This window comes from Pseudochaenichthys georgianus, chromosome 6 (assembly GCF_902827115.2).
Source record: "Pseudochaenichthys georgianus chromosome 6, fPseGeo1.2, whole genome shotgun sequence".
In the NCBI taxonomy this organism is placed as follows: Eukaryota; Metazoa; Chordata; class Actinopteri; order Perciformes; family Channichthyidae; genus Pseudochaenichthys; species Pseudochaenichthys georgianus.
Genome location: NC_047508.1, coordinates 24,948,685 through 24,972,301, shown reverse-complemented (window position 1 = coordinate 24,972,301; position 23,617 = coordinate 24,948,685). Strand labels below are relative to the sequence as shown.

Genomic DNA, 23,617 nt, shown 5'->3' with positions numbered 1-23,617 from the left:
ATGGTTAGTCCATCTAGTCATATCTTTCTTACATTTTTCAAACAGTGTTCCAAAATTCTTAGTGAAGAGGGATGGAAAAGAGGATGTGATTTCAATCCCAAAATATGTAAAACCCTTTTGGACAATTCTGAATGGAAAGTGTGCTGCAGGGATTAAAGCGGCTGGTGGATTAAGGGGAAACATCTCACTTTTTTCATAGTTGATTTTATAGCCTGAAAATTTACCAAATTGATCAAGGATTTTGAGAATAGGAGGGACAGATGTTAGTGGGTCCGTAACATATAAGAGAATGTAATCGGCATATAAGGATATTTTGTGTCTAAAACCTGCGCGCACCACACCCAGGAAGTCCTCAGATCATTTTAGAGCTATGAAGTTCGACAGCAATGGCGAACAATAGAGGGGATAAAACGGCAGCCTTGACGTGTGCCCCTGCCAAGAGGGAAATATTCAGATTGTTTACCATTAGTGATTACAGAGGCTAGTGGTTGAGAGTAGAGTAGTTTAATCCATGAAATGAAGGAATCCTCAAATCCAAAATGTTTAAGAGTAAAACATAGATACTGCCGTTCAACTCGATCAAACGCTTTTTCAGCATCCAGATATCACCATTTTGGGGGAACAAGAACAAGATGAGTCGTCTGCAGGCTGACTTTGCTTCTTAGGTTTCCCTATGTTCGTTTGTCTTTTAGACACGTTTGCACACGTTATTTTTCTTAATTAAGTGAGTATACTGCAATATTAGACAGGATTTCAACAGGGTGCAACCTCCTCCATTAGTCAACCGGAAGCCAACTGTGACTTTGTTGACATGGAAATGGTTTTTTAAGATTGACAAAACATCATAGGCCTATGTGTAATTCGTGGCACAATTCAAACGGGATCGAAAGATAATCTTTCTCTCTCCATTGCCTTCAATACATAATTTTTCTGAAATAAGGTCCCATGGGGCGGAAGTAGAAGGGCCAAGGGCGGGACTTCGCCTCTCTATAGGGTTTGCCACAGTAAAGAGGTAGGACTGTTAGCCAAGTAGCTCTTTTCACTGGGTGGAAATTAAATTAGAATCTATTTATCCATCCATACCATAAACTACCATTTATATCAATGTCTCTCTTTAAACATGTTTTTACAAATATGCTCTTTAACCAAACCGTTCAAAATACACAACGTTCAGTAGCATTGCCAAACATGGACACTACATTTCCCAGAGTCCTTCAGTGTGCAGGAAGATGACGTTACCACATATAAATGACCAATTAGAACAGGCTTCAGAATAGGTCATCGAAATGTGATTGGACAATGACTATGCCAGTTTACCTTTGTGCAAATCACCAGTTGCTGCGCGTCCGACGAGGAGAAACACCAGTCTTAAAAGACCGTTATACTTTAATTCTGGCTGCAAACCGCCCACCCACGTGTACCAGATTATCCCGCTATGCTTGTCTCTTCCGGTTGCGTAGCCTTACCGGTGAACTGCGAACGCCAGCGAGACAGTCTTGTCTTGTCTTCAGACCGACATATAACACCGGTCTCCCTTTGCTCTTCGCCCGGAAACTCACGATGCAGTCGGGTGGAAATGTGACGGGCAGCGGAGTCAGGGACAACATTCCCTCTGTCACAACAGAAGATGTTGGCCCTCCCGGGGGGAATAAACGAGTGGGGGACATGCTTTTCGTCAATGAGAGACATTCTAGGACCCCGAGTCCCTTATTTGGGGCCAACTGTGATTACGACTCGGAGGCAGAGGCTTTCCGGGATGGGAGAACCGAGGAGGTTGACCGGGACACCCGGAGCAGGGCGTTCTCCTGGTGCAGAGACTTCCTGGCGGGGTCCTGGAAGACCGTCGAAGAAAGGGATTTTCAAATAAGCATTGTTAGGTAAATAATGTGAAATTACAGCTGTAGGCCTAGTGAAGATAACATAACTATAATGTCCTTATCTTAATACTATAGGTATTTAAATTAAGTCTAAAATGTTGAATTCGTTATGGCGTACTTTTACTAATCCCAATGTAATAGTTTGGGGTCCCTCAAAACAAAGATAGCTACTTGACATCATCGCACATTATTATGTACTTACAATGGACACCACATTTGTAATAATCATTCTTGTATTATTTTTTGTTTTAATTGTACAGCCACAAAAAGTGTAGTGTATCGTATGGCCTATTCACAGGGGAACAACTCAATTACAAATTATACATTTAGTAACAAAGGCATTTTTTAAGTTCCGTTTTGAGTGTGTAAAGCAGTGAAGTTTCAGAGTAATGTGTGTATAGTTGTAATATAAACAATATTAAACGGCTTAAGTGTGGATATGAATAAACCATACTATTTTAAATATATAAACAATGTGATATGAGTGCACTAAAATATATATATGTAGGTGAAAAACAGCACAGGGCTCAATTTGAGCAGCAGGTGCACCATGTAGCCTACTAAGGCTGAGCCAGCTGCCAGTTAGGCAAGGACAGTATTGTGCTGCGAATAAAAAAAACAGGTCCTATGTCTTTTTATAACCACATTTCATTAACCTTAGTGAAAAACGTAATGGGGTTAAGTTAAGGAAAGATGTGAAGGAGAATCCAACAGGACTTCATTTGGTCTGCTGTGGTAAAACTACAATTTTACATAGATCTAGACTTCTATAGACATAGACACGTCTAAACATTGGAGTGTGGGCTCTATAAACGTGGACAACAGTGAAAGATGTGTTAATTTAATACCCATATCTGCTTTCTTTTTGTACAGGATGGTACAGTCAGTGTATTCTATGCAAATGGAGATAATAAAGGAAGTGTTAAGCTCCTTTCCTTATCGTCCAGAGTAATAAATAGCTCTTATCCTTGCTCCCACTTAGGTTATTTTGCTCAGTTAGGAATCAAAAAAGACTGAACCGCAGCCTTAGTGCAAGTGATCAGTCACTTTAGACACGATAGCAAAACAGTTGGTTTACACGTGTTGTAGTGGTGTAGTGACCAATTACTATATACTGTAGCTATGTGTAATGACATTAACTTTGCCCTGATGTGATAGCACTGGTGTTTTTGTTTTGCAGTGGGGGGCTGAGTAATCTGCTCTACCTGTGTTGTTTGCCTGACCATGTGCCTGCTGTCGCAGATGAACCTCGCGTCGTGCTCCTCAGAGTGTATGGTGCCATCTTACAGGTTGTTCTGTTCAGCTGTTGAATTACTATCGGGAAAATATAATTTCTGTAGTCATTCTTCTATCATTATTGTCTGCCTGGAAGTATAAACTAAAGCAAAAATGTAATCAAACTGTCTTTCTGTCTGTCTTTCTGTGACACAGGGAGTGGACTCCCTGGTGTTGGAAAGTGTGATGTTCGCCATCCTGGCAGAACGAACTTTAGGACCAAAACTGTACGGCATCTTTCCCCAGGGACGCTTAGAACAGTACTTTCCGGTATAATACATGCACACACACATACACCATACACACATTCATACATAACAAAATAATGTTTCAAAGTATTGAACATTCAGGGTTAAAATCTAATCTGAATTTCTATTGAACACATTCCTTCTACTTTGTAAGTAGAATGTAAATCCATAAAATACTTGAGCTAGGTCCTTAGGTAGAGGAAGCATTGGTATCATCTTTATTTTATCTGTTTTTCCAGAATACCCGCATGCGCACAGATCAACTTCCCGATCCTGCCATATCGGCTGAGATTGCCACCAAGGTGGCATGTTTCCATGAAATGAGCATGCCCTTTAACAAAGAGCCCAGTTGGCTCTTTGGGACCATTGACAAGTAAGGACATCTTGGTATCTCCTTCTTTGACTAGAACTATCTGCTTTGGATGTAATGTCGTCTTTTTCCTTTAGATACATGGATCAAGTGATGAAGCTTAATTTTGTACGTGAAGCACATGTGAAGAAGTACAAGAAGCTGATGAAATTAGACCTGCCTGCTGAGCTGGAGAATCTACGGTGAGTTGGGGCACAGGAATCAAATATACATAAATATAAAAGCAATATTGTGATGCATTAAGTGACTATCATTAAGTATAAATAAAGCCTCAAAGTCAGGGTAAGTGGAGATGAGGAAAAACAGTGTCATTGAGGGAGCAGAATCTTTTTCAAAATGTTTGAAAAATAATCTAAAATACAATATACACACACAAAACTACTATTGGCAATTACAACTCTTGCAGATACTCATGTACGAGGACAAAAACGTCAATACAATAAATATCATATTTTTCTCTTTTTGTAAATCACAACTTAGCAGGAGGATCATTGAACATGCAAACCCTCGTGATTCAGAGTTTTACAGTCAGTGTCAAAAACTGATTTTGAGGGGAAGTAGAAACACGATGATGCAATCACTATTGCTTAAGCCAAGTGTCAACAAGAGGTTGTTTGGTCAGAGCCATCGCATATCATTTGCTGTAATTTACCCACTGTAAATACTGTTCAACTGCTCACGCTGTATCTAGCACATGCATACCCTTATTGCATTGTCTTCACTCAATATCCTGTGCAATGACAATAATGTTGAACCTAATCTGATGTCGTGTAGATTTTAGGAAGTTGGTCAGGTTAGCCTGTTACTACTGATGTTTAAGGACCAGCACTAAAAACCTGTGTGTGTGTGTGTGTGTGTGTGTGTGTGTGTGTGTGTGTGTGTGTGTGTGTGTGTGTGTGTGTGTGTGTGTGTGTGTGTGTGTGTGTGTGTGTGTGTGTGTGTGTGTGGTGTGTGTGTGTGTGTGTGTGTGTGTGTGTGTGTGTGTGTGTGTGTGTGTGTGTGTGTGTGTGTGTGTGTGTGGTGTGTGTGTGTGTGTGTGTGTGTGTGTGTGTGTGTGTGTGTGTGTGTGTGTGTGTGTGTGTGTGTGTGTGTGTGTGTGTGTGTGTGTGTGTGTGTGTGCTCTCCAGTCTAATAACTGACCTTTGTCCCAGTCCCTCCATGACTTCACAGCTGAGTCCTCCAGGTGGGCTGACCTCTGCAGCCAATAGATAATCAGCACAGTGTTTATTGTCACTGTTTATCTATGAGCACATGTTTTATCTTTTATATATGATGCAGTCTCCCACTGACGTCTGACACAGTTATGAGACTTCAAGGCGCCATCTTCTTGGTTTGATTGATCTTATGGGTTACATACATAGATGCTTTGAATTAATCAGTATAGTTTTGCCTAGTATGCCTCTTTACAGTACAATTTGAATGAATAATTATTAAAAATAAAATACCGTCATTGCTGCAGTGTAGTAACTGTAGTCTCTAGGACAGGGGTCGGAAACCCCTGGCACACGTGCCGGCATTGGCACACGGCACCTTAACCAGTGGCACACTAGGAATAAGTGGAATAAGTGTGCAAAAATATTTAAATTGTATTTTCGGATCCTGAACGAGACCGCCGCCAGACCGAGTCTCCCCGTTACCTGCAGAAGGAAGCCATGCACGCAGCGCAGCCCCGCTCTCTTTATCTCCAGGTGACCTTCTGCCGCTTTCCTCCGTGGTGCACTGCAGATCGTTTCACCACAGAGGAAAGCACTTCACTAATTGCAGTAGGCCTACCCATAAGGAACTGTACAAATGCCGCAGTTTTTGCGTGGCTGTGTATTTAGTTGAAAGCCCAGTGGTGATCTGCTCATCTCTCATTGAAATAATATGCTACAAAGGGGCGGACTGCCACCTGTGTGTTGAACTTTCCTGTCGGCTCCCAGACCGTAGTCGAGGAGGGCAGAAGCAACAAGCTTCAGCTTCAATAACCCACTTTAGCTTAAATGACTGGAGAGAGGCGAGCTTGTCTTTGGAGGCCGTTGCATTTATTTAGCTATTCTTCTGTTTCACAAAGGCTCCCCCCGCCCTCCTGCTGATAGTTCACGAGCGTCAAGCTCCACAACCCCCCCCCCTTTAATATTCTCGATCGTTGGCACGCTGATAACAATTTTTTTTTTTAATGGAACTTCATATGAAAAAGGTTGCCGACCCCTGCTCTAGGACATCATATTTTATCCTCGCCTAATTTCTTTAAAATTGGTATTAATGATTAGCAAGTAACACCGCCTGCAAATGCATCACTGACAAGCTCCTTCTTTCCTCTCCCTTTCTCTGTCATCATCTACTCTGTTCATCTGACTCTTTCCTTCACCACAGTGCGCTGCTGGCCGAGACTAAATCACCAGTGGTATTCTGCCACAATGACGTCACGGAAGGTACACTTTAATCCTCAAACTTCTAACTTTGGCTAATTGATCAACCCTTAGCAGTTATAACCATAAGTCAAAGAAAGGCTTGGGTGTAGTTATTAATAGGAACTGCTCAAATTCATATGTATCTTCCTGTATTTGAAGATGAAGAATACAAGGTGGCGGTCGGGGAATAGCTTTTTAATAAATGGGAATGTCTCTTAGAATAACTACTTAATCTGAACTGACATATTAAAGATATGGAAAACTGCCAAATATACACATAGCTGATTGTGATATGTGATTATGCCAATATATCTACTGTGACAGTTTTTGCTCATATGGGTAGCTTTGCAGCTCTTCCTCCGTACAGGCAAGTCAAGTTTGTCCACACTTATCTAGGAAAACAATTTAGTCACAGAGCTGGCTTTGTACATTGTGACATTGTCATGGTGAATGAGATAAGGTCTCTATTCGTACTGCCACAAGTTTTAGGATGTACCACTATTGAGGGCACCCCTCTCTCCTACTTTCCTGTCTTAGTTTTGTTATCTAATAAAGCCAACATTGTCACTCAAATTGGAATTAGGTATCCAACCCAGACCAAAAGTACATTTGAGCATGTCCACATTCAAAACCTCTCAATCGCCAACATATACAATATGTATATGTTCTACAAAAAGCACTTCTTTGTGCAAAACAATGTGACTCGTGAAGTTCAGTTATAGTCGATGTGTCTTAACCCCACAGAGGCTGACATTATTATTAAGAGAAAATCTTGTTTTGCTGCTGCAGGTAATATTCTGATACTGGAAGACAAGGACCCCAACGCCACTGACAGACTCATGCTGATTGACTTTGAGTACAGCAGTTACAATTACAGGTAAAGTTGTTGATCAACAGTAATGATTCATTCTGATACGAAATATGTTGTCTGGACTACACTTAGATGCATACACAAAGATTGTGCTCTTTTGTTTTTAAATGACTAATGTATTACTCTTTCATGTAGGGGGTTTGACTTTGGGAACCATTTCTGTGAGTGGATGTATGACTACACCTATAACCAGTGGCCCTTCTTCAAAGCCACACAGGAGAACTATCCCACCAGAGAGCAGCAGGTCAGTTTAAACCAGGGCTGAATAAAAGTAGACTAACCTATTAAAGTTCCCCTATTATACTGTTTTTCATCAATATATAATAGGTCTCAGATATATATATACAAAACATGTCTCTGAAGTGTTTGGCTCCAAATACCAAACGGATCATTGTAGCATCCCATAAACCCCTCTGTTTCAGGCCTGTTTCAAAAGTGCTGATTCTCTGTCTGTTACTTTAGATGAAAATAAGGAGCCACTCCCCATGCCCCTACCGAGTGAATTGGTTAAAAAGATGGGGGGGGGGGGGTGGCTAAGAGAAATCGTTATGACATCATAAAGTGGCCAACATCTGATCAGCTCATTTTCAGACAGGTTTTTATATTACATTGCATTTAGCTGATGCTTTTATCCAAAGCGACTTACAATAAGTGTGTTCAACCAACAAGATACAAACTTGAAGAAAACAGAATCATATAAGTACATCATCCATTATAGAAATGGATCAGGACAAAAAGTGAGCGAATTTTTTCCCCTGAAACTTTCAGAATCTCTTTACACAGAGGGGACACATGTTTATGTATAAAATACATGAAAAAGTGGATTTTGCATGACCTTTAAGTCCAATCCTTCAGAGTCCCACAAAAGAGACTTGCAGTGTTGATGTTTAAACCAAAAATATAAGGCCATCTCTTTTGGGAAATGGATACGCTCTGATCATACAGTGCCATCTAGTGGTTAAAATTGCTTATGCAAATGTTGTATTCAGGTGGCAATCATTGATTTAAAAATTAGGCTAGATGAATAACCAGGCTACGGTGTTGTTGGAATCTGTATCGGTACAGCATAGGAGCTCAGTTTCAGTGCAGTTAAATAAATGAACAGAAACGATAACCATCAAAACAATGCACACAAAAAGGAAACGTACATTTGAAAGACAGTGAAATTATAGGAAACCTCCAGCTCATTGAGGCAAGGCAAGCTTATTTATATAGCACCTTTCAACACAAGGCAATTCAAAGTTATTAAGAGCATTAAGACATATTGCAGCAGTAACATATTTAAAAATGGAATTTTAAAACACTAATTTCAAAGCAAAGATAATAAAACATGAATAACACAGGTACATGAATAAAAGTTACAGTGTAGTGTGAGATATGAATATATCAATTAAAAGCAGCAGCAAAAATAACATTGAGATCTTTCCAGTGCCTGCAGAACAATATGGGTCAGTAAAAAGGACCTTGTGGTAAGGTGGAGTAGTGAGGGGAGTTAAGTGTCATAGGTGCTGTTGGAAGGAAGCTGTTTATGAATTGGGTGGTATGTATTAAGATGAGCCTGTGGCGCCATCCAGAGGAGAGAAGCTGGAAGAAGATGTAGGCTGGGTGGGAGGGGGAGGGGTCACTCGTTTTTTAAGTTGCTTTACTCCATTTTCTGAGTAAAGACACTTGGTTTTCCTGATGGCAATGTGCAGTACATTAGATAATGCAGATATAGGCAATCATAAAATGTGTAAACAAAAGAGGATGTCACTTTTCTACTTTTTTTTTACGTGTCACTTGTTTTTAATTTCAGCTTCATTTCATCAGAAGTTATTTGGCACAGCAGAGAGGACACTCTGACATGTCCAAGGACCAGACACAGGAGGAGGAGGCCATGATAATTGAAGCTAACAGGTACAACTTGATCTACAGCAGCAACGCTATGTATGATTTAAAGGTTATAGCAGAATCACTAAAGCCCTGGTCCTTTCTTGCTGTGATGTGTAGGTATGCATTAGCTTCACATTTCCTCTGGGGGCTGTGGTCCATCATTCAAGCAAAGATTTCCAAGATCGAGTTTGGATACATGGTAAGGAATTTTATTTTATTTCACATTACAAAACAAACACCAGTGGCATGGTACATTTATTTCAATAAACATAATGATTTTTTGTCAGTCACATATTTGATGTTACATTTGTAAATGTTGCCTTAAAGTAGACTATATTGTTTTGCAGGACTATGCCCAGTGCCGCTTTGATGGCTACCTCAAGTTAAAGAAAGCCTTCTCCTGATTCCCACGTTTTTATATGAAATGTACTAGTAGTATGCAACTCTGCTTACTACAAGCAATGTTGGGTGGAAGATATACATGTACATTTGAACATAATGCAGACAATCCATCCTATTAAAGCACCTTTCTCTGAAATGTGAAATTATTTTAGAGCAGGTAAAGCTCTACGGCTTGTTCAAATTGGTTGTGGGGCATTTGAGGGGCTCAGTCAACATGATGGTCGGCTACTGTACTAAACAATGTTGGTCATGTCTCTAAATTTGAGTTATTTTAGAGTTTTTTGTTTTATTCTGCCTTGCTCCTTTTTTCTGAGGTCCATTCTGCATTAGGGTTGTTCTTTTGAGGTCCAATAATGTTAAGTTAAAAGCTTAATTACCCACATTCAACAGAATATTCCACAAGGGCTCTTTTGTACAGTATCAATGTAACTGTTCTAATGGGTAAATAAACAGTATTACAGACAAGTGTACGTTTATGTCAGTAATATTGGATTTATTAACTGTATTTTTGTAACTGTCTTGCTACCTTTTCTCTTCTACTTATCATTGTATGACTGTAACATCATCTGATAAACATGTGGCATTCTCATCTATGGTTTTATGTAACTAAAATGTACATCTGGCACTTGTAGTCAACTAAATTAAGCTAAATTGCTTAAATAGATCCTACAATTATTTAAACTTTTTATTTTTTGTTTGAATACCATTATGTTTATCTAGACAGTCTCCTGGGTTTGACAGAAGCTACTTTCTTCACCAAATGTCATGAATGTCCTACATTTGACACAAAGCTTTGTCAGTTTACTTTTGAAAAGAAGCTAGCAGCTTTACTGTGCCTCATTAACTGTTTGTTTTTTAAAGCAGCGCTTCCTGTTGAAGTTCATACTGTGTCATCTGTTTTATGTTGGTTATGGTAGTACAAACTACTAGTTTAAATCTAATAAACATGTGTCTAGAACCTGTGTCAATGCATTTGTTTTTCTCATAAATACATTGGCCCTAAAATACATTTTTACAAATGTATCGATACATTTTGTGAAACATAAAGTTACTTTTAAAACTGCAGCAGTAACTTAGTTGCCCCATGATGACGTGAAGCTTGAAGGAGACCATGTTTCATCGCAGACGGTTGACTATTGTCCCACCTCCAAGTGCCAAAAATAGACCAGCCAGAAAGAGCTGCACTGCTCAAAGATCGAGAGACCTCCGAATGCACTGGATCTGTAGCAGAACAAACAGGAACTCTGAAGTTTGCCTAGCGTTGCATTGCACCAACTTCTTTAACAAGCTGTTTCTGTTGGCATGTGAGCGTTACAGAAGGAAAAGTAGATGAGTCAGTGAAACATGGACTCAACTAGTCGTTCTCGTTCTGTCCTTTATTTGCCATTGCTGTGGCTGCTTGTAATATTGGGAGCTTGTCTCCTCTCATTTGGAGCACTTACAGTCTGAATGTGTGATTGTAGGACTGGTTGTATGGTGCAAAGCATCTTAAAACCTGTGGAGTTTAAACAAAAAAATGGTACAGGCTGTATTAAAACTGTTATAATTGTCTTCACTTAGATCTGACACCGTCAATGAGATGGATCCTCTCAGGCAATATGTTATCATATTAATAGAGGGGTTAAGCTTCTGGCTCATATATGTTCTTACAAGACTATGGGGAGCTTTTCCAGCAGTCACAAATTGGATAGCATCCCCAGGTGTTACAGATAGAGGATCAGACTCAGAGGAGTGGAAAACCATTGAGGCACTTCGCACATATCACCCTGGAGATGGAGATGAAACCATGGTTACAGTGCAAACCAGCACATGTGCATTCCATAGGTAAACAACAAAACACACATTTCTAAACTGTACAAGTTAACCAGATAGAACTGGAGGCCACAACAATCTTGGTTTAATCATTCATTTTTTAAGGTGGATATTGGGAGGCTCTCACAGTGCAGTGAGTACTTCCGAGCCTTGTCCCAATCCAGAATGAGGGAGACTTCAGAGAGCTTCATCCTCCTGGACCATGTGTCGTCCTCCGTCTTCCACAATCTCCTTGAGTTCTCCTTCCATAATAAGTTTAAAGTCCCTCAGGAGGATTTGGGCAACCACATCCAGGTAAACAGACTTCCTTTCTCTACGTCTATTTAAACATGTCACTTTCGGAAATCTCATGCTTTCCCTTAGTGTTGTAATTCACCCTAAAACCAAACATATTTCTCCCTTTCCAACTCTGGAGGTCAGCAGCTATCTCCTGGCTGAGGCCTTCCTCTCAAAGTGTCTGTCAGTCCTCGAACTCAGCCCAGGAAACTGTCGGTCCTACCTTAGTCTGGCTCAGGATATCTGCTGTGTGGAGCTGAAGAGGACTGTGTTCACATACCTGAGTAGAAACCTGCTGGAGCTACCTCACCTCATAAAGTATGCACTATTTTGGCTGTCATTAGGATTTCCTACAGTTGACCACATGTTTCTTTGTTGTTCCTAAAACTGGTGAATTCCTCAGGTGTCTGAAGGATCAGGAGAAAGAAGAAGTTTTCCACCTGAGGAGGACACATGGAGACCGACGTATGTGCAGCCTTAGGAAAGAGAACCTGACTACTTGGAAAGACCCGAAAACTGAAAGTGCCCGACATATCTTCACCCTCAGAGGCTCAGAGGACAGCGGACACTGGTATCCAGTCACAGAGCTTCCCTTCAGGGCTGATAAGTGGTGTTTCACTACAGTGGTGCTGTATGACTACCTATATGTAATTGGAGGTTACCGGCAGCGTGTGAAGAGAGGCTGGGAGTTCAAGATGGCCTCCTCACGGTATAATCCCTCCACTAATAAGTGGGTTTCCACAGCTCCTATGATTAAGGTTAGTGTCTGTTTTACCCGAAATTAAACATGCCGTTCATCTTTTATTTAAATTTTTTTATACCTGTGTTATTTACGTTCTCAGTGTTATAATTGATTTGATTTCTATACATTTTGTTTTTCATATTCTCATGTTGAAATTTTTGGATTTGAGCCCTTATACATGTTGTTGTGACCCCTTGTTAAAGAAACCGTTCATCGAAATTGGAGTACTATTGGATGTAAAGGGGAATGTGAGAAAATGACTAATAAAGAATACTTTTTTTTTTTTTTTTTTTAAACATGCCTTTCTTTCTGCAATCATTTGTTTTAATACTATTGAATATGTTGCACCCACAGCACAGAAGGCACTTCACTGCAGTGGCCTGTGAAGGCTGTATCTACGCTGTGGGAGGCTGGTACTTGGACTCACTGGTGACCCCAGACTCCAGCACAGCTCTTTACACAGCTGTAGAACGCTATGATCCCTGGGAGGACACATGGAGGTTTGTGTCCTCTTTAACAGTGATGGCAGGTTTATGGAAGGATACTGAGAACAACATGTGATATGTTTTCCCCTTACATACAATTTTTCCATTATTTATTGATCGAGTAGTGACTGAATTTGATCTCTGCCTCAGGTTTGTCTCCTCACTGCCGCTCATTGACTTCCAGTTCACCATGTCCTTGTCCTATGATGTGCCACTTGCCACTAGCCTCGGAGAGTGTCTCTACGTGTTGGGGAGCGTCCAGAGGACTGGAGAGAAATTGCTGCTGCAGTACAACACGAGGCATGGTAAGGCAGAACATGTTTGCAAGAGGAATAGTTTTTTTTTAACCATCAACCTTGTTTGTACCGTTTTGATAATATTCTGACATCAACAAAATAAATGGTGCTTATGTATTCTCTTTGTTTTTTAGACTCCTGGTCTGAGCTGCTTCCCACCCTTGCCAGAGCAGATGCAGACCTCCCTACTCTGTATTTCCTGGGTGCCACTGACAGGCTGGTTATAATTGGTGGGAACAACACAGAAAATGTGGTGATATCATTCTGCGTACAGTCAAAGAGATGGGGCCAGGTACAAAAAACTTCCTCACATCACTAATGTGTATCTGAAATACAAAGACTTCTTTCATATTGATGCCTTACATTTGACCTGTGTTATATATTTTTTCTTTTAGGTGCACAGGGCGGAGAAAGTTGCATTTGCAGGACAGGGGACAGTTGTAGGGGACCAGGTCCTCCTGCCGAGTATAGAGCACAACGCTGTTGCAAGGTTGGATCTTCAAACTCTCTCCATCAGCGTTTTTACTCCTCTACCCATTTCCACCCGCTATGAATCTGTCTTTTATCTTCGCTTTTCATGTTATTGTTAACTCTTTTTTTTTTTTAGACTTTCTGCACATATTTTGTGAATATAAAGCATATAAGATAATCTCCCTAGGCCTAGATGGATAACAATTATCTGTTTTATCTTCTCTGTAAAAACTCCATCCTGCAGTATATTACTGTTAAACGTGTACCTAAATCACTGTATTACCCTGGACAAAATAATAACTAAAAACAATTACTTAATTTTAAAGAAAATGGAGTGCTCTATGTGTACATGTGTGTTCTTTATATATAAAGTCTCTGCTGTTCTCCCTTGTTTGTGAGATTTAAATAATGTTTTGTATTGGTTTATAAAGGTTATTTAAAAATAAGAACCAAAATAGGGTATGCTGAAAACCCCGACCCAGTCTAATAAAACAAAAATCTCGTCTCAATTAAAAGCACTCAATTCCATTTCACAGAGGCAAAATCACAATACTTGAATCTGCTGATAATAATCTGAGATTTGTATGCCGTTATTCCTATTACACATATTTTTATTATAACAGCTAAATAGGCCCGCTGGTTGCACTTTCAGCCGTTGAAAGGAAACATCGCATTGCTCTCACTGCAGCAGATTCAGTTACAGAGCTCAAGTCACATGAGGTTAGGCTCTGTCTATGTTTGGTGTCTTGTTACAAAAAGAAACATGTGAGAGAGAGGAACAGGCAGAGAGGGGAGAGAGAGAGTGGTGTTGGGGAAGGGGAAGGAGGGAGAGAGGGAGGGCAGGAAAGTACAGGAGACTGCAGCTCTGATCTCACTACCTGAGGAAAGCTAAATGAAGGGCACTGGAGTCACACAGAGCACACAAGAGTACAGAGGAATTTCACTGGCCCACTGACGCAAACCAAGGTCCCTGCTTTCATCTGCCTCACTGGATTATTATACTCACTGTTCTGCCATAGGTAAAGTATGAGTCTTTAGTTATAATACTTATTTAGTTAGCCATGCAATTAGTTGTGTTAACTGTTTAGGTTTTCCTATTTGATTTCGTAAACTCCATGGTTAAATTCCATACAAGTATAAAAGGGATGAAAATACTGAATAATTTAAATATTTGAGTGTTTTCTTTTTTTAATCTATATAAACAATGTCTGTAAACCAACAGACAGGTGAAACTCATGATGGGGAAGTCAAGTGCTGACAATTGCATGTTCACTCATTTTCATTTGTTAAACAGTACAAATGAATGCTGACCTCCACATGTTCTCATATATTTTCACAGTTTTCTGTAATACTAAAGGGTTTAGCATTCATCTGTTGGAGGTACTCAGTGTTTATATTTTCATACCCATCTGAGGTGTTGCGCATGCTCAGCCGGAGAGTACTGCTATATCTGGCCATTGAACTTTGTCCCACTTGGTGACTGTTTAGTCACATGACATGGAAAAATAAATCCTAGTCATACTGGCCATTAAAAGAAGTGCTTTATGAAATCCACATATTTGTGTTCATAATTCAACAAGGGCATTCCATTTAAAAGATAAGACATGAACATAACTTTACAGTTCACATATATATGTATACATTTTTGTTCATAGTGCTTTAAAGAGTTTCAATATCAGTTGCCTTCCCTATCAAGTTTTGAGCAAACACTACAGACGCAACGTTCCTTCAAATAACGTCTCCACTGTGAGCCAGATATGTTGGAGTCTACCAGTTTTATGTTACCCTTGATGTTTTAATTAGTTAAACAAAGAACTTAATGATAACATTAAAGGAAATTCCAAAGGATTGTAAAATTGATGAATAACTCAATAGAAATGAGGATCTTTGCTGCGGAATCTTTATCCACAGGGAATCGATATTCAGCGATCTAAAATAGTAGAAAATATGGAATAAGGATATTGAAATCTTGGGAGAGTCCATATGTATTGATAATGCATGCATTTTAATTTGAACCATATGGATAAGGTAAACAGCTTTTAACATAAGGGATGAAGTGATCAAACGTACCACTGAACTTTATAGTCCTTATCATTGTTGCTTATTTTTACCAGTTTGAATCCAGATGACATAAAAAGCGTCCTTCTGATTTCCATTTTAGTCGCTTCTATTCAGAGATGGCTGAGGCCCATCAGGCGGTGGGTTTCCAGTTCACTGTGCGCCCGGATGGTCTGGACCTTAAACTGAGTAAAGAGGTCATCAAAAACATCTACTTGTCTGGAGTGACCGCATGGAAAAAGCGAGCCATTCAATTCAAGGTATATTCACACCTTTGATTATCAGTGTTAAAAAATGTGGAGTCACTAAATAACAAACGGACTTTAGAGTGTAGCATTAAAATCCTCTGAATGCATTTGGAATAGATTTGCATTTTCACTCATTCATTAATCTTCTGAACAGAACATAGGAGATCAAAATGAATATTGTGCTGATATCAAATCTTGTTGCTTTTCTTTCACAGAATGGTGTTTTGGCTGGCGTCTATCCTGCCAGTCCCTCCAGTTGGCTGATAGTTGTTATCGCCATGATGAGCTCCTTGTACATCCCCTTCGACCCCTCTCTGGGGATGATTGACGCCCTCAAGGAAAACCTACCAAAGAGGTCAGAAATCTCCTTCAGCCAGTATTCTTCTTCTTCTTCCTTTTCTTCTTAAGTGTTTTGGTTCAGCATTAAAAAACTCTAATGCACCTGGAGGTTTTCTTAGATGAGCTCTGCAGTGAATCAGCTACTCACAAACAAGTAATTTTTTCATTTTCCTGTTCGATTTCATACCTTTCTGTAATAACAAAAGGGAGTGTTGTTCATTTTCCGAGCAGACATTGTATGTCGGTGCAGACCCGAGCGGTGCTGAGTGCCATCCTGTTTGCCACTGGACTGTGGCTGTTCCTCATCTACCTCCTGAGATACACTCTCAAAGCTCTACTCTCCTACCATGGATGGATTTTTGAATCCCATGGAAGAATGAGCAAATCTACTCAAATGTGGCTGGTATGTTTGTTTTTATGTCTTTCACTTTAAATTGTCAGGGTACCAGTACACCATAAAGCTTTGTTTTCCTCAATGAGTGTATAGTTGATTGTTGTTATATGTTGCTGTTACAGAGGGTCATCCTTTACATGTTGTTGGTGTTGTTTGTCTGTTATCAGAGCCTGGTGAAGATGTTCTCTGGGCGCAGGCCGCTGCTCTACAGTTTCCAGGCCTCCTTACCCAGGCTCCCTGTGCCCAGTGTGGATGATACAATTCACAGGGTGGGAAATTACACATTACAAACCACACATAACCACAAACACACATGTGGCTTCTTGAAATGGATAACATGGACACAATAAAAGAATGTCATTAAGTGATATCTAACATCACCATTTGTCACCTCACAGCAAATATCACATTTCTAAGTAACATTTTGACTAAGCACATAACCTACATTTAAACCTATCTAGCTCATAACCTAAACCAACCCAATGAAGCCTTTTGCAACACTTTGATTAATGCAGCTTGTTAGAGAAAATACATAATTTGTGCTCCCTTCCTGCACATGTAGATGTCTTTCAGATATTATGTATGTGTATTTGAGCTGCTCCATTTCAGCTGTGTTTCCACACATCACTGCTCTTATGTCCTGATAACATCCCCCATGCTTTCCCACAGTACCTGGAATCAGTGCGCTCTCTGCTGGACAGTGAGCAGTACAACCAGATGGAGATGTTGGCCAATGACTTTAAAGATTCCTTAGCAGCCCAGCTACAGAGATACCTAATCCTCAAATCCTGGTGGGGGACAAATTATGTGAGTAGTATTTAAAATGAAACAACAGTGTTACTAAAATCAACTAAATCATATTGATATAGATTAATAAAGTGTCATCTTTTATAGGTCAGTGACTGGTGGGAGGAGTACATTTACCTCAGAGGCAGGAGTCCTATCATGGTGAACAGTAACTTCTATATAATGGTAAGAGTCTCAGTCTGTTATACCAGTGCAATGCATTAATAATAATAATCCTTATATTTATTATAGCGCTTTATCAAAGACTCTCAAAGCGCTTTACAAATACACATTACACACATTAGTAAGGTTATTGTCTCATCATCATCATCATCATCATCATCATCATCATCATCATCATCATCGTCATCGTCATCGTCATCATCATCATCATCATCATCATAATGTGAAATTAGCAGTGTGCATTCTGAAAACAGTAGTGGCAAGGTCATTCAAAAACCCTCAAAGGTAGGGCCTATTGAAGTCAAAGTGAAAGTCAACTTTATTGTTTTTGTGTACAGACAGAGAGATCGAAATACCGTTTCCCACAATCCCGAATACAATAACAAAGATATATAAAAATATGTATACAAATATGTATATACCTATATGTATATGTATATGTATATATATATATATATACATATATTTTATTATAGGAACAACAACAAATGTGTTTCAGCTTGAGGACCTGATATCTGTTTGTGCCATTATTATTATTATTATTATTATTATTATTATAAATCATAATATAACATATTGCAATGTCTGTTTTTGTGATTTATATTTGTCTTTTTGCTGAATGCATTAGGACCTATTGTACGTGAACCCAACACATCGACAGGCTGCTCGAGCGGGGAATGTGGTTCATGCCATGCTGCAATACAGACGCAAACTGGAGCGTGGTGAACATGCACCGGTAAGGTTTGCCATGACTTTGACTTCTTCTGCCATCAATCTAACCTAATTGAAACCACCTATGGTAAGACAGTGAACCTGCGATGATTTCATTATCCTTTTTTCCTTAGCTGAGGGCTTTAGGGACCGTCCCTATGTGTTCCACTCAGATGGAAAGGATATTTAACACCACCCGCATCCCTGGGATAGAAACAGGTAAACAACTGGTCAGGCCTGTACAGTTTAAGACAAATACAATACTCATCAACATTCACCATCAACACTCAAAATCATAGCGGCAAAACTGGGTTGAAACTTGATGTCTTAGCATGTTTTCCATCAGCAAGTTAAATACTTGCTTTGTCATTAAGAACTGAGGTATGAACATAAGTGTGACTGGCTCAAAAGTTTCAGCCACAAGTCTAGTCTGATTTACCCTCTAACAACTACTGTAAGAAAACATCTATCAATCTTATGCAATCTGCAACTTCCTCCCTTACTGTTCCCCTTGGTGTCCTCACATCCTCCTCTTCTTGTTGGCCCTTCCCTCAGATATTGTGCAGCACCTGACTGACCGTAAGCACCTGGTTGTCTACCACAAGGGCCGTTTCTTCCAAGTGTGGCTGTACACTGGAGGGCGCCACCTCTTACCCAGTGAACTTGAGACACAGTTTCTAAGGATCCTCAATGATACTTCAGAACCTCTGCCAGGAGAACTCAAATTAGCAGCCCTGACTGCAGGGAACAGGTATAAAATCACTCAGACACACATGCTCAGGACACATGCTCATTAAGTGACTGTCTCTCATTTTACCAACCTGCAAGGACACTCAGATCCTCCAATGTTTCACTTTGAAAAGTACCTAGAGTGCATTACATTTTTTTTAAATTATATATTTGTTTAACTTAGTACTTTTTAATGCATGTAACATATGTAACAAATGTAACATATGTAACATATTCAACATTAAGCTGTCTGTGGCTCTTTTTCTGCTGTAACAACGTACATTTCCCCTCTGTGGGACTAATAAAGGAATTCTGATTCTGATTACAAGAAAACTGGAAAAACCTCAATTGGAAAAAAGTAAATTAAAGACCTATCTTTTTAATTTGGCTTATAATTTGTAATAGTATCACTGTTCATGTTTTATTGTTTTTACATATTTTAATTATGTTCCTCATTTGTTATTGTCATTTTTCTGTCATACTCTGTAAAGCACTTTGGGCTGTGTCAAGCATGAGAGGTGCTATACAAATAAAGTTTATTATTAACACACAAAATGTCTTACTCTGACATTCCCCATTAGAGTTCCATGGGCTCGGGCTCGGAATAAATATTTCAGCCAGGGAGGAAACAAAGCTTCCCTGGACGCCATTGAGTCCGCTGCCTTCTTCCTGACGCTAGATGACGAGGCGCAGGGTTATGACCCTACAAAGACCAAATCGCTTGACAGTTACGCCAAATCGCTGCTTCATGGAAAATGCTATGACAGGTAGGCAGACAAGTCAGTTAAAGGCCTCTGCTATTGGATTGTAGGGCTTTGTTTCCCTAAAAAACGTTTTTCTTCGCAGGTGGTTTGACAAGTCCTTCACCTTAATCTCGTATCCAAATGGAAAAATGGGCATAAATGCTGAACATTCTTGGGCCGATGCACCAATTGTTGGACATATGTGGGAGGTATAATGTCTGCTGGAACTGTTTTTAAAAAGTATTCAAAGTTAGTAGGTATCTCCATTCACCATTTCCTGTCTGTGTAGTATGTCCTTGCAACAGACTGCTTCCATCTTGGCTACACAGAGGAGGGACACTGTAAAGGGGATGTGAACAAAGGCCTGCCAAATCCCACTCGCCTTCAGTGGCAGATTCCGAAGGAGGTAAAACAGAGCTCTTAATATTTTATTAGCATTGACCTGTTTGATTTGCATTTGTTTGTGTTTGCTGCATTAGCTGTGTTTTTATCACAGTCTACCCTCTCTTAGTGCCAAGATGCCATTGAGACTTCATACCTGTCAGCCAAGCAGATAGCTGATGACGTGGACTTTCATGGCTATCTGTTTACTGAGTTTGGAAAAGGACTGATCAAGAAGTGCAGGTGCAGCCCTGATGCCTTTATACAGCTGGCCTTGCAGCTGGCACAGTTCAGGGTATGGCTGCCGTCGCCATTTTTAAATCATCATTGCTCACTTTAGTCTTTGAAAGTTCGATCCGTCACTAAATGTCTTTAATCCATCTTCTGTTTAGGACCAGAGAGTGTTCTGTCTGACGTACGAGTCATCAATGACTCGTATGTTCAGAGACGGTCGGACAGAGACGGTTCGCTCCTGCACTTCTGAAGCTGTTGCCTTTGTGAGAGCCATGGAGGATGCAGGTGCAATAGTAAGCATTAAACACAGAAACATTTCATTAGGAACAAACCACTTGAAAACAAAAGGATCTGTTGAGTTAGATTCTGTGGGAACAACAATATGTATTATAAGTAATGGATTCATAGAAATGACCAGCAGGAATTAAGAAAATAAATCCTATAGTGCAGTTAACACTTAAAAAAAAAGAAGCAAATAATTAGACTTTGGACATATCTGGTGCCATATGTGTTATAAGGCTTCCAAATTCGCAATCAGTGACTTGGTGTGTACACAATTTGAAAGGGCATGCTGTGAGGTGTCACTTTGTGCTGCTAAGGACCTGGGTCACCTGGACCCAGAGGCAATGTGTCTCTGGGTGTGGTTGCCCTGGACTCTGAACTCACTGATATTCTGCCAGGGTTACCTTAACTCCTGCATCAATAGAAATAAGGTAATTTTGATCTTACCTCAATGTATAGGTCTGACTATTTTGTGCTTTTTTGCTTTTGTAATCAGAATGCCCAGAGACTTGCTCTTTTTCGGAAAGCAGCAGATAAGCATCAAAACATGTATCGTCTGGCCATGACTGGCTCTGGTATCGACCGTCATCTCTTCTGTCTCTACATAGTGTCCAAATACCTTGGTATCGACTCGCCATTCCTTACCAAGGTTAGAACTGTTATCATCCCTATCATTTCATTAGTTTCTCGACGATTCTCGAACCTACCTATCACAATTATTCTCCTTTTTTTAACTGCTGTAACATATTGTGTATTTTCTTCTAGGTGCTTTCAGAGCCCTGGAAGTTGTCTACTAGCCAGACTCCACAACAGCAGCTCAATTTAGTCGACATCAACAAGTTCCCTAAATATGTGGGTGCCGGTGGTGGATTTGGCCCTGTGAGTTTTATTGTTATGTTGTAAAGATTAACATGTGCTAATGTTTTCACCTAGCCGTCTAAGTACTGCAGCAGTTTGTGCAGTAATATTTAAATGGTTTGGCTTTGTTGAAGCTAATGTACTAGCACTTCGAATGGTTTGGCATAGTTCAAACTAATGTACCTACATGATTCTTGTTACTCTGTACCCTCCTGGTTGAATGCACTTATTGCTTTGGATAAAAGCGTCTGCCAAATGAAATGTAATATAACAACATATATTGTCTTCCACCAGGTGGCCGATGACGGGTATGGTGTATCTTATATAATTGTTGGGGAAAACCTCATCACATTCCACATCTCCAGCAAATTCTCCAGCCCTGACACAGTAAGAGCAGACAAATATAGTGATGCATATTATAGATCCATCTGTCTGTCATTTATACCATCTTTCTCTCCCTCTGTCTCTCTCTCTGTGATCGTCTGCAGGACTCATTCCGGTTTGGTCAGCATATTGGCAAGGCCATGCTGGACATCCAAGCCCTTTTCAAGTCAGAAAATGATAAGAAGATGGTGGAGCAGGCAAAGCTAATACAGATGGAAAATGGGAGAAAGCATAAATAACAGACTCTGTAAAGAGGCATGCTGGATTTGGCTTGCATACAACCTCTTCCATTCTTCATTCAAAGAAACAAAACAAAATCTAGTGATGTGTTTGCTTTCCTTGTGGGTCACACAGGAGCTGGTCATTGCACTAATTCAGACTAAATTAACTTACTTCACTAATTTATTGAAATATTTTATCCTTAATTAAGTGGCAGAACTTCAGTGTTAGTATTATTAGATCTCAGTGCTCCGTTTGACACTGTTGACCACAACATATTACTCGACCGACTAGAAAACTGGGTGGGACTTTCGAAAACAGTTCTAAATTGGTTTGAATCCTACTTAAAGGATAGAAACAACTTTTTTTCCATAGGTAAATACACATCTGACATGTCAAATATGACATGTGGGGTACCTCAAGGCTCCATCGTGGGGCCTCTTCTCTTTAACATCTACATGCTACCACTGGCTCAGATAATGAAAAACAACAAAATAAGTTACCATAGCTATGCGGATGACACACAAATGTACGTAACAATTTCACCAGGAGACTATGCTCCAATTCAAACACTGAGTAAGTGCATTGAACAAATCAATGACTGGATGTGTCAGAACTTTCTCCAATTAAACAAAGATAAAACTGAGGTAATGGTTTTTGGAGCCAAGGCAGAACGTATAAAAGTTAGTGCTGAGCTTCATTCTGCAATGTTCAAACCAACAGATAAAGCCAGAAATCTAGGTGTAGTCATGGACTCTGACCTGAGTTTCAACAGTCACATTAAAACAGTTACTAAATCAGCCTACTATCACCTAAAGAATATATCTAGGAATAAAAAATGTCACAGCAGGATTTGGAAAAACTTGTCCATGCTTTTATCTTCAGTAGACTGGACTACTGCAATGGTGTCTTCACAGGTCTCACTAAAACATCTATTAGAAAGCTGCAGCTAATTCAGAACGCTGCTGCTCGAGTCCTCACTAACACTAAGAAAGTGGATCACATCACTCCTATTCTGAAGTCTTTACACTGGCTTCCTGTGTGTCAAAGAATAGATTTCAAAATACTGCTGCTGGTTTATAAAGCTTTGAATGGTTTAGGCCCAAAATACATTTCTGACCTACTGCTAAATTATGAACCATCCAGATCTCTCAGGTCGTCAGGGACTGGTCAGCTTTCTGTCCCCAGAGTCAGAACTAAACATGGTAAAGCAGCGTTCAGTTATTATGCTCCAAATATCTGGAACAAACTCCCAGAAACCTGCAGGTCCGCTGCAACTCTTACTACTTTTAAATCCAGACTAAAGACTTTTCTTTTCGTCGCTGCTTTTAATTGAACTATTCACATCATAAACTGCACTGTAACTTTTATCCATATATTTTTTCTTTTAATGTTTATTTTATTATCTTTTCTTTTTAATGACTGATTTTAAATGCCATTTTCTTAATGTCTTTCGTTTTTTGTAAAGCACTTTGAATTGCCTTGTGTTGAAAGGTGCTATATAAATAAACTTGCCTTGCCTTGCCTTAATATTGGAATTGTTTTTGCAATGATTGGTCCTCACTCCCTTTTGTCAGTTCATGCCAACATCTGTATATAAAGCTCATGTTATTTAATAAATCGAAGTATAAATACACTTATTGTATGGTCTCTTGTTTGTGCATATTACTTTTCAATA

At 39.7% G+C, this 23,617-nt stretch overlaps 3 protein-coding genes across 3 annotated transcripts; all 3 read left to right on the top strand.

Annotated features, from left to right (window-relative positions):
• Positions 1–1,299: 1,299 nt before the first annotated feature.
• On the top strand, positions 1,300–10,266 carry chkb (choline kinase beta). Its single transcript, XM_034084380.1, has 11 exons — positions 1,300–1,877; positions 3,058–3,166; positions 3,309–3,422; positions 3,640–3,773; positions 3,848–3,952; positions 6,126–6,184; positions 6,953–7,040; positions 7,170–7,278; positions 8,830–8,930; positions 9,024–9,105; positions 9,254–10,266. Exons 1-11 carry the CDS (start codon positions 1,300–1,302, stop codon positions 9,308–9,310), a joined length of 1,536 nt encoding a protein of 511 aa, XP_033940271.1. The 3' UTR covers positions 9,311–10,266.
• Positions 9,523–13,720, top strand: LOC117448476 (kelch-like protein 42). Its single transcript, XM_034085790.1, has 8 exons — positions 9,523–9,528; positions 11,226–11,414; positions 11,536–11,714; positions 11,800–12,154; positions 12,493–12,638; positions 12,774–12,928; positions 13,054–13,211; positions 13,315–13,720. Exons 1-8 carry the CDS (start codon positions 9,523–9,525, stop codon positions 13,507–13,509), a joined length of 1,383 nt encoding a protein of 460 aa, XP_033941681.1. The 3' UTR covers positions 13,510–13,720.
• Positions 13,721–13,958: 238 nt separating this feature from the next.
• Positions 13,959–23,575, top strand: cpt1b (carnitine palmitoyltransferase 1B (muscle)). Its single transcript, XM_034085281.2, has 19 exons — positions 13,959–14,409; positions 15,552–15,708; positions 15,912–16,051; positions 16,267–16,438; positions 16,597–16,698; positions 17,099–17,236; positions 17,324–17,401; positions 18,027–18,134; positions 18,244–18,328; positions 18,665–18,860; positions 19,420–19,605; positions 19,685–19,790; positions 19,871–19,987; positions 20,093–20,257; positions 20,355–20,489; positions 20,975–21,127; positions 21,244–21,357; positions 21,631–21,723; positions 21,825–23,575. Exons 2-19 carry the CDS (start codon positions 15,568–15,570, stop codon positions 21,957–21,959), a joined length of 2,364 nt encoding a protein of 787 aa, XP_033941172.1. The 5' UTR covers positions 13,959–14,409; positions 15,552–15,567; the 3' UTR covers positions 21,960–23,575.
• Positions 23,576–23,617: the final 42 nt, after the last annotated feature.